The sequence below is a fragment of the Phoca vitulina genome, unplaced genomic scaffold (genome assembly GCF_004348235.1).
Source record: "Phoca vitulina isolate PV1807 unplaced genomic scaffold, GSC_HSeal_1.0 scaffold16, whole genome shotgun sequence".
In the NCBI taxonomy this organism is placed as follows: Eukaryota; Metazoa; Chordata; class Mammalia; order Carnivora; family Phocidae; genus Phoca; species Phoca vitulina.
In genome coordinates, this window is record NW_022589719.1 from 32,306,707 (window position 1) to 32,317,641 (window position 10,935).

Consider the following 10,935-nt stretch of genomic DNA (forward strand, 5'->3'; position numbering starts at 1 on the left):
TCTCTCTCTGTCAAATAAATAAATAAATAATTTTTTTAAAGATTTTATTTTTATTTATTTGACAGAGAGAGACACAGCGAGAGAGGGAACACAAGCAGAGGGGGTGGGAGAGGGAGAAGCAAGCCTCCCGCCGAGCAGGGAGCCCTATGTGGGGCTCGATCCCAGGACCCTGGGATCATGACCTGAGCTGAAGGCAGATGCTTAACGACTGAGCCACCCAGGTGCCCCAATAAATAAAATCTTAAAAAAAAAAAAGAGGAACAAATATGAAACTCCATGCCAAACCTCCCACTCCTGGGCTCGCTGTGTGACCTTGGGCAAGGCTCTGCCCTCTCTGGGCTCCTGTTTACCCAAGAATCTCTGAAGCATACCCTCCCTTAAGGGGTCTTACCTTATATCCTTGGGGCCCAGACAAGCTGAAGGAAGGTCCCCTCTTTTTTGCTGAGTCCTCCCAGACCCTCCCCTCAGACATCAATGGGGGTCAGGAACTTTGGGTGAGGTTGGCACCCCGTTTATTGGAGAAGACCCCAGCACCCACCCCCTGAGGTCCTGGGGGCCTCGGCGTCTCCTCTGTCGTGAGCGCTGGGCCGGGGAGCAGAGTTCCCAAGAGTCAAGTCTGGTAGTTGACTGAGAAAGGAGCCTGGCTGGGCCCGGGGGGAGCAGGAAGCCCTCTGTCCAGCTGGGCAGCCCCCATGGGTCCCTGGTGCAGCCTGAGCCATGTGTCCAACGCATGCCCCTTCCCCCTACCCCGCAGAGGGGGGGGCTGCGCCCCATCACACGCTGGTTCTGCAGGTCTGCACCCCTGTGAGGCTGCCCCGGTGGGGCATCGGTTCTGTTGGGCCCTTGCTCCCAGCGTGGGTGACCCAGCGATAGCAGTCGGTGACTCGCTTGTTGGGTGCGTGGGGGCCACAGCGGGTGCAGTACACGATGCCCAGTGCAAGTAGGACCACCAAGAAGACACATGTGGGCACTAGGAGTGCCACCAGCAGCCACCGGTCATCCCTCCGGCTGTGGCCTGCCGGACTGGCCTCCTCCAGGGCTGTTGGGGCTGCTGTGGGGGCTGCTGAGGGCATCCAGGGACCCACCTTGGTGTCACGGGCACCTTCCCTTGGGACTTGTGGGGGTTTGGAATGGGGGTGTGTAGGGCTGGTGAATGAGGTCTGGTTAGTGGGGCTCTGAGGGGGCTCTGAGGTGAGGGTAGTGTCGGGGGCTGGGGGCTGGGTGGCAGAAGACCCAGGAGCTTGATGGGCAGGGAGCACAGGGGATCTGGAGGTAGCGGTCAGAGGGGGCTGAACAGTCGAGGTAATGGGAAGGTGGGTGGCCTGGGCTTGGAGGTCTGGGACATCTGGGGTGCCAAGGGATTGATGGGCACTGGAAGTGGTACCCAGAGGAGTGTGGTTAGCAGGGATCTGAGGCACATGAGCGGTGGGCTGGGTATCAGTGACCCGGGTGTCTGGGAACACACGGGACAGTTCAGGATATTTGGCTGAGATCATTGGGGGCTGGTGAGCAGGGGGCCGTGCTGGGCGGGTGGCAGAGATAATGGGGGGTTGGTAGGCAGAGGGCAGATCTGGATGGTTGGCTGAGATCATGGGGAACTGGTGGTCAGGAGGCAAAGCTGGGTGCCTGGCAGGGATCATGGGGGGCTTGGGGGCAGGGGCCTGGGGCGGGCGTGTGGCAGAGATGATAGGGGGTCCGTGGGCAGAAGGCAGCGTGGGGCGTGTGGCAGAGACCACCACGGGTCGGGTGACAGAAAGCACTGAGGAGTGGTAGGGGACCCTGGGGGCACTAAGTGGGGGTGGCCAGGTGGGGTCCAGGTAGGGCATCCGATGCTCTCCCTCCTCTGGGAAACTAGGTCTGTAGGCCAGGCCAAAGTCAGGCGGCTGCGTGGCCTCCATCCACGGGATCCCAGGCACCTCCGTCCAGCTACCATCAAAGGTCTCCCAGGCCTCATGTTCATCCTCTTCATCCTCTTCATCCTCCCCGTCATCAAGCAACTCGTCCCCTAGGTCCTGGGAAGCCCGGGCACCCATGGCCCCAGCGGGGCTGCAACTGATGCCATCGGCCTCGAGCTCGTGGCCCTCCCTGCAGTAGCACTCGAAGCCACCGACGTAGTTGACGCACATCTGCTGGCACACGCCGGCGATCTGGCACTCGTCCGTGTCCACGCAGCGGTGCGGCTCATCCTCGGCCGGCCGGAACCCCAGGCGACAGTGGCAGCTGTAGCCCTGCGGCCCGCCAGGCTCACACTGTTGCTCACACGGGGCGTGGGTACATGGGTCCTCGCAGCTTTGCCCGTCCGCCGCCAGCCGGAAGCCCTCGGTGCAGCGACAGGACACGCGACCGTCCACCTCCTCCACGCACTCGTGGTCGCAGCCCCCGTTGTCCGGGCCGCAGCCGGCCACCGGGCACAAGGGCCCGGCCCGAGACCAGCCCACGCCACCCTCGGGCTGCTTCACGCAGAGCAGGGAGGCTTCTCTGCCAGCCTGGCACGGCACAGCAGCCACGGAGCCGAAGGGCAGCCACTCAAACTCGGTGGAGACCAGGTGGAAGGGCGTGGTGTAGACCGCCGGGCCCGCCTGGCCCACTTCAGCCGGCAGCGCCCGGCAGGAGCCCTTGAAGCCAAACTGGCACAGGTAGCCATCGACGGCCAGCGTGCACGAGCCCTCGAGCCAGCGATGCTCGCCGCTCGCCTCGAGGGCGGCGCAGCGCTGGGCCGGGCAGGGGCCCCCTGTGGCCGGCTGGGCCCAGTTGGTGAAGGCCGTGTCCTGGTCTCCCGTGGTCCACGTGAAGCCGCGCAGCGGGCGCTGGGGTTGGCATTGCCGGGCCTGCCGCTGCAGGCCGATCCACAGCAGCCGGCTGGCCGGGCCCGAGCCCACCAGGCTGTCCACACGCTGGGCCTCCTCGGGGGTCCGCGGCGTGGCCAGGTCGCCCCCCAACTCGCGGCAGGCCCGCCAGGCCTCCAGGAAGGTGCGGCGCCGAGGGAAGAGCGCGTAGCAGCTGCCGGGGCCGCAGATGGCCCGGGGCTCGGCTGCCCAGGGGGCCTGGCCCAGCGTGGGCACCGCGGCCGCCCAGGCCAGCAGCAGGCGCAGCAGCATCGCGATGCCCCCCGACTGGCCCGGGGCCGGCTCGCGGCCGCTCTTGACAGGGGGAGGGACCGGGGCCTCTGGCAGGCGGGCCGGGGGGCGGGCCTGGGCCGGGCTCAGGCCTTGTAAGGAGTGGGCCGGGGCCCGCTGCCAGCTCGCGGCTCCCGCTCCCCCGGGGCCGCCGGAGCAGGAAGCGGTGGGGCGGGGGGCAGAGGTGGGGGGGGGGGCTGGAGGGGGGGGGGGGGGGGAGGCGCAGCTAGCTGACTGGAAGTCGAGAAGAGGGGGGAAATGCCTGCCCAGGAGGCTGGAAGACCCTCAGAAAAATTCGGGCAGTCTGGGGCTCTTGGCCGTGGGGTGAGGTCCCTTCCCAGAGACTCGCCCGAGATCCAGTCTGGACACAGCGACCTCATCACACTTGTGAACTGTCTCAGGGCCCAACTGCTCGTCATACATGTGGAAACATGCTCTGACTCATGCCCTTCACATGACACACGTGTGTGCGCGCTCCTCTCCCCACACAGGAGCACTCTCCTGACACACTGTCCCATCATCCCAGACTGGTTCATGGTCTGACGCGCTAACCCCCTCTGACGCACATGCGTAAGTGGTGCGGCACCCTACCTGCCCTTACACAAGACCCCCCTCACGTCTGCGTGCAGCCCCTGAATGGAATCCACCTTGAGCATGCGGGCATCAGGCATGGGTATCATCACACCCTCATTTATGAACTAAACTCCTGCCTCAACCTCCCCCCACCCCCAAGCTTCCTGGCTCCAGCTGGACCGGGTGTGGGGGGGGAAGGAGGAGGGGCAGGGGGCTGCCCTCCCTTCACCTCTGCTCAGCCTGGGGCCCTGGGAACCTGGGCTTAGAGGGGGAGGAGGCAGCCCCCAAACAGGAAATGCTTCTCTGGGCTCCTGCTGCAAAAGGGCAGGGTGCATGGGGGCGGGGGTGGGGGTGCGGGGGTGGGGGCAGGCAGGGGCTAGGCTGCAGGCAGGGTGAGCAGGGCTGGCTGGGAGGGGACAGGCTGGGGAGAGGCCATGTATGGGCATGAAGCTCACAATGACACATACATGTGTATGTGACACAGGCGTCCATGTGTGGAGCTCCCCCTGCCCCCAGAGGCTGCTGTGTGGGCCTGGCCAGGGTCCTCTGCCCGCCCCTCTTGGAGGCCTCTGGAGGCATGTGCACTGAGCCCATCATCCAGGATGGTCCCTGGGGAGCTGGCTGTCAGATTAACCCGTGAACACCCACTGCACTCTTAGCAGAAGTTTGAGCCGGGGCGTGGGGACGTGGAGGAGAGGCTCCGTCCCTCAGTGCTCTGCCACTGATGTGCTGTGTGACCGCTGGGAAGTCACTAACCCTCTCTGGGTCTCCGTTTTTCTTATCTACAAAATGGGGTAATGTGTCAGGGCTTTTCAGCTCAGCAGGGCTATCTAATCACAGCTCTCCGTGTTGGTAAATGTGCTTTGTCAGCTGCAAAGTATGAGGCAAATGTTCCTTAGTCTTCTGAGCAAATCTTCTGGGTCGGGGGTGGAGACCAGAGCAGCTTTGCTAATTACCTTACGGTGCCAGGGCTGGCCCAGCCAACCCGGCCAGTCCCCCTGAGAACGAGGGCTTTTGAAGCGCTTGCTATATGCCTGGAAGGTCGTTCTTTTAAGGTCTACATCTGTGAAATGTATAGAATGATCCCCCTTCTCATGAGAGGAAAGTCAATATGGGGCAGTGCATCCTTCCCTTGGCTCAGGCCCAAAGCCTTGAGATCATCCTTGACTCCTCTTTCTCCCACACCCCACATCCAATCTCCCAGCAAATCCTGTTGACTTCACCTTCAGGATAGATCCACAATCTGACTGCTTCTCACCACCTTCTTTGCCACCCACCTCTGGCCCTTGCCACTGTCCCCTTCCATCCAGAATCTTGCAACAGCCTCTCCTCTGGTCTCTGTCTTGCCTTCTCCATCCTGCCAGAGGGATCCCTTTAAAACCCAAGACAGATCTGGTCACTCCCCTGCTCAGAACCCTCTGGGCCCCCATCTCGCTCAGAAGACAGGCCAACATCTTGGCCATGGCCTCCAGGCTGATGTGGTCTGCCCCCAAACTTCACCCCACTCCCACACACTCCTCTGCTCCAAGTACTCTGGCTTCAGCTGTATGTGAAACTTACCAGGTCCACATCTACCTCTTGTATGGACTGCGTTGTGCATTGTAAGATGTTTAGAAGTATGCCTGGCTTCTATCTAGAGGCCAGTAGCATCCCTCCAGTTGGGACAATCAAAGACGTCTCCAGACACTGCTGAATGTTATGCCCCCCCCCAGAGAACTCTTGCCCTAGGAGACTATGGGTTCCATGAGGGCAGCGTCATTGTCTTGTTCCCTATTGTATCCCCAGACCCTGAAAAGTTCCTGGCCCATCAATGCTGCTCAGTATGGTCTGTCAAATGAATGAATGAATAAGACTCAGATAAATGAAGAACCTGGCCCAGGGCCATGCTGGGGGAATCCAGGACGCTATCTGGAGCCAAAGCCCACCTGCTCCCCACACCTGCCCAGCCTTCCCCAGCAGTCAGACCATTTCAGAACTGGGAGATCCCTGGAAATCAGCAAACCTTTTCGCAGGTGGGCACACTGAGGCCCAGGGAGTCTCCGAGCTAGTCTGTGGCAGGGCTGGGACTAGAATCAAGGCTGCCTGACTTTCGTTCCAACTCTCTTCTTGCTGTGTGCTGTGCCCTGAGGAGCCACCGAGCCCTGTCTGAGAGCCGGGCATGGCATCGGGAAGTGAGGATGGGGGAAGGCACGGCAGCAAGATGGACAGCCTAGACAGTGCTGAAGGGGGGAGCTCAAGATGCCCTTGGAGAATCCAAAGGACTCCACTGGAGTGAGGGACGTCTGGAGAGACTGTAAATAGTGAAGAGGGAATGTCAGAAAGGGGGTAGAGGCCTGGCTTGGAAGGCAGTAAGCTACCCCTAAAAGACTGGCCTCCATCACGGGGGCCCTGGAGAAGAGGTATGATGGGAGTTCCCTGTGGCTGGTGTGTGGTGGGTGGAGGGGGGACTGGAGGTTGTTGCAATAGTCTGGGAGAGGGGAGGGAGCTGGCTGGAGAGCCGGGCAGCAGGGCGGGCCGGGCTGGGGGAGGCAGCCTCTGGAGGCTCCTTAGGGGCTGGCCAGAGCCTGATCCAAGGGTGTGGCGGGCCCAGTCATAATTCGGGCAATGGCCCGTGCTGGGGCGTCTGAGGGGAGGCTGCAAGCCGTCTGGCGAGTAGGCAGGTCAGATCAGAGGTCAGGGCTCCAGCCTCAGTTGGAGTGAGGGGTTGGGGGGCAGGCAAGAGAAGCAGGAGGAAGAGGGTCAAAGGCCAAATTCCAGATGGTCTGGCTGGGCTGACTTGCAAGTAGAGGGACTGCTGAGCCAGGAGGGGGTGGGGGTAGAGATGAGCGGGGGCACCTCTGACCCCAACAAAACTAAGGATTTTGTGGGTGGAGAATGAGGCTTGGAGCCGCACCTGGGTGCCTAGCATTCCCCTGCTTCCATCCAGGTTGGGAGAGATGGAGTCGAGGTAGCCTAGGAACTTCCTACCCTGGTCAGGATGGGGAAGCAGCAGCACGGCATCAGGGATCTGGGGGTGAGGGGACAGAGAGGGGCTGGTTGCGGTCTTACTCTTTCTGCCAGTCCCATTCAGCCTGACTCATCTTGCTTCCCTCCTAGCGCAGAGAAGATGCTAAAGGATGCAGTAAATGCTTGGATGATGGGTGGGTGGATGGATAGGTGGGTGAATGCATGAATGTGCACATGGGTGGAAGGGCAGTGAGGTAGGAGAATGCGTGGATGCAGGGGTCGGGTGACAGACGGATAATGGATGGATGGAGGAAGGAGTAAGTGGATGGATGGATAGATGGCTAAGTGTATGCGTGTGCGGACAAGAGAAGACGTTGAGAGGCATGGCTGGCCACAGGGATTCAGGCAGAAGTGCTCATTCATAATGAGCCGCACCACGATGGATGGTGGGCTCAGGATGCGACTCGGGATCGGTAGGAGTGCGGTCCCGGAGGGCAGGACGGCTCAGACTACCACTAGCAGGGATCATGTGTGATGCTTCCTTGGTACCACAATCTGTCTTCTTGGTTGGGACCCGAGGCCATGGTGTCTTCCTAGCAGGGGTGGGGACAGCTCTGGACACCAAGCTCTGCTCCCAGTGTGGGTTAGGAGGCTGGAGTTCTCTGCTCTGATCGTGGCCCTTAGGGTGAGAGCTCACCTCAAGATGGGCTTGAGAACAGAAGCCCACTTTCCCAGAAGGAGCCTTGTCTTCCAGCTACTGGGACAAGCCAGACAGTGGTTTTGGATGCAATGTGTGGGCCCGTGGGGGTGGGGGTGCAGGCGGCCTGCAGAGGGGTTGGCCTGAAGAGAGCCCAGTGTAACAGCCAGGATGGGGGGGTTGAGGATGATTGGGGGGCGCCCCCTGGGCAGGCGTCCTAGAGCCTTGCCACAGTCTGCTGCTGAGCCAGCACATTGCTTTGTGTACAAATCACCTCCTTTCCTCCTTTTTCTTTTGTCCCCATCCCCCCATCTCCCTCCATTTCTAAATTCTTCCCAAACCACCCCAGCCTTCAGGCTGTCAGGAGGAAGGGCCAACTGGTGGGCAGGAGGCGCCTGGTCTTGGGTGGGAGCTGCAGGAGGGGAGGTGGGAGAGGTCCCAGGGCAGAAGTGGGGAGGGAGGGCAGTCTGGGGGGAGGGCAGCAATTTTGGCCTCCTTCCCCTCCCCACGTGCTGGTGCCGCACCCTGTGTGCTTCTGGATGGGAGAGACCGCGGGAAGGGGGGCGGTGCTGGGGACTGGACGGGGTGGGAGGGGGAGGCTTGGGGGGAGGTGGGGCCCGGGGAGAAGGGGTGTGTCCAGGCCTGGTCCCTGGGGTAAGGGATTCTGACAGCTGGAGGGGGCTGGGGGGTGGCGTCCACCACGGAGAGAGCCTGGGTGTGCTGATGGGTGTACCTGGGTGTCTGTACACGACCGTGTGCACGTGAGTGTGCGTGCTTGCCCGGGGCTGGCATTGCTGAGGGTCCACGCAGCTGGGTGATGTGTGTGTGTCCCCACAGGCCCACAGCTGTGAGGGGAGAAACACAGGGCTCCCCTGGATCGCCCAACCTGGGCACAGCTGGGGCCCTAGTCCCTCTCCTGGCAAATGCCTGGCCTGAACATCTGGCCACATCTGCCCACAAGGATGGCCGTCCTGGAGCCCACCGCAGAGCTAGAAGGGCCCAGCCCCACCGCTCTGCTCAGTGTCCTCCCAGCTCAGAGAGGGACAAGGCTTTGCCCCTGGTCACAGAGTGGAGGCAGAGCAGGGACTACCTGAGTCTGGGGATCCCAGGAGGGGACAGCTGGGACCTTTGCTGTTCCTGTCCTTCCTCTGCTGCTCTTCGGCTGTGAGGGTGGGGACTCTGTGGTCCCTGAGGCATCTGGCAGAAGCCTGCTACCGAGGGTGACCAACTTGTCCCAGTTTGCTGGGGACTCTCCTGGTCTCAGCACTGCAAATCCTGTATGCTGGGAACCCGTTAGCCCCTGTGTCCTTCCCTCTGCTACCCAGTGTCAGCATCCCCGTCTCCACCTGCACCTTGGAACTTTCCCTTCTTTTCCTGCCCCCTCGCTGCCCCAGGGATCTCTGGGGTCTCACTGTCCCTCGCACTGTTTCTCGTCCTCTCTCTTCCCTCTCTGCAGTCAGGCGTCCATAGCGCTCCTGTCACTCTCTGGGGTCTCTCTTTCTCCTCCCCTGTCCCCAGGATTGTCACCTTGTTGGTTTTTCAGGTCTGTCTCTCTGTTCTCTGCCCACTTCCGTATCTTCCCTGTCCGCCTCTGGTGTCTGCCCCCTGTCTCCCCATTCCTGTTCCAGCGTCTCTGGCTCGCCCCCTTCCCTGGGTGGTCCAGGCCTCCCTCCTCTCCCCCGGCACGCACCCCCAGGGCTGGCTGGGGTGGGAGCCAGGTCTGGGGGCTGTGACCAGGCCAGGAAGGGGAACCCAAGCAGACATGATATTTATGTTAGGACTTCAAAGTGGAGCGGAGCCTGAAGCAGGCTTGGTGGGGGCCAGTGGAGGTAGGAGAGGGGAAGGGGGTGGTGAGCCAAAGCCCGATTAAGGTCAGCTCAGGCCCCTCCCTGGTGAGGGTCTCCTTGGTGACACTTATCTCCCCCGTGGGACACTGAGACCTAGAGTGGGGACAGAACAGGCTATTTTGGTGCAGAGTTCCAAGAAAGGCACTTCCTGCAACCCCTGTCCTGCCTCCAGCCCCATCCTTTCTTCCTGTCACCCTGAAGGAGCTGCCGGGTCCTCTGAGCATCAGCCCAGCCAGGGAGGCAGGGGGCTCAGGAGGTGGCAGGAGCAGAGGGCTCCATCTCAGCAGGAAAACATCCCTGGCGCTGGGACAGCCGTGTGTTCTCGGCTCTCTGGCAGAGGCCTCGCCTGGCAGGGCAGCGAGGGTCTGTAACCCTGTGAGCCCTGACTGGGCCAGCCGGGTCCAGTCCTTCAGGGCCTCTGGGGTCCACTCCGGCTGCCGGCCTGAGGGCCCAAGGGGCCAAGATGGCCGTGAAGGTCACCCCACCCCTGCCCCCCACCCTTGGCCTAACCCCTGCTAAAGACACCCAGCTGTTGGGGCTGGGAAGGCGTGGGGTCAGGGGCCCAGGCCCCGGGTGGGGAGGGCGGGAGGGGCCGATTGTCTCATCCTGTGGGCTCAGCTCCTGTCCTAAGGCCCTCCCAGTGGCCGGACCCAGCAGACACCCCTCAGGCTGGGCCACCCTTCAGGAAGCCCCCTCCCAGACTAGAGGCTTGCTCCGGACCCAAGATCCTTTCTAGTCGGAAGCCCACCCAGGCCCCCAAAGCCCCAGCCCCTGGGTCATTACCCCCACCCTCCCAGATCCTCCCCAGGCGCTTCCCGTGAATCACTCAGGCTGGAATCTGATGAGCTCAGGCCTCCCCGCCCAGTACTGCCGGCCTCTGCCTCCTTCCTGGCCACTGGGGTTGCCACAACCCCCACGGGGGTCTTCTCAGCAACTTCCAGCCCCCACCAGGGTCCACCACGGACTGGAATGGCTGAGTGTGGCTGGGATAGGCCCGGGCTGGAGTGAGATTAGTCGGGATCAGGGCTTGGACATCTTCTGCATGATCAGAAGTATGAAAGTATGGGGCGCCTGGGTGGCTCAGATGGTTAAGCGTCTGCCTTCAGCTCAGGTCATGATCCCAGGGTCCTGGGATCGAGCCCCGCATCGGGCTCCCTGCTCGGCGGGAGGCCTGCTTCTCCCTCTCCCACTTCCCCTGCTTGTGTTCCCTCTCTCGCTGTGTCTCTCTCTGTCAAATAAATAAATAAAACCTTTAAAAAAAAAAAAGTATGAAAGTGTGTGCGTGTGTGTGCACGTGCGTGTGTGTGCACGTGTGTGTGTGCGTGCGTGCGTGTGCGTGTGCACGTGTGTATACTTCCTATGCGTGTGCAGCCTGAGAAGCAAGCCCACGTACTGTGTCTGAGTGGGGGGCTTGGCGGTGCTACGCGGGTAGCAGTCTGTCGCCGAATCCCTGTGTAGCACTCACCACGTGTGTCAGCCTGTCCCCATGGATGTGTGTCACCGAGTCACACTCTGAACCCGAGAGGCAGGGAGGGTGTTGAGGGAACGTCTGTGAGCTTGCAGATCTGGGGATGTGTGTCAGGGTGCGGCTCAGAGGAGGGGCCCGTGTGTGTCACCGTGTCCCATCCCGCAGGGCATGAGTGGCCAACAGTCTCCAGGTGTTCCCAACACTCTGAGTGTTCCTGTTAAGGCTGGGGGTGCCCAGGTGTTCCGCACATGACCGTAGCCTACAGGATGTCACAAATTCTGTGTGCAA

The 10,935-nt window shown here is 61.7% G+C and overlaps 1 protein-coding gene across 1 annotated transcript; it reads right to left on the bottom strand.

Annotated features, from left to right (window-relative positions):
• Positions 1 to 439: 439 nt before the first annotated feature.
• Positions 440 to 3,098, bottom strand: CD248 (CD248 molecule). Its single transcript, XM_032414450.1, has one exon. It carries the CDS (start codon positions 3,096 to 3,098, stop codon positions 774 to 776), a length of 2,325 nt encoding a protein of 774 aa, XP_032270341.1. The 3' UTR covers positions 440 to 773.
• Positions 3,099 to 10,935: the final 7,837 nt, after the last annotated feature.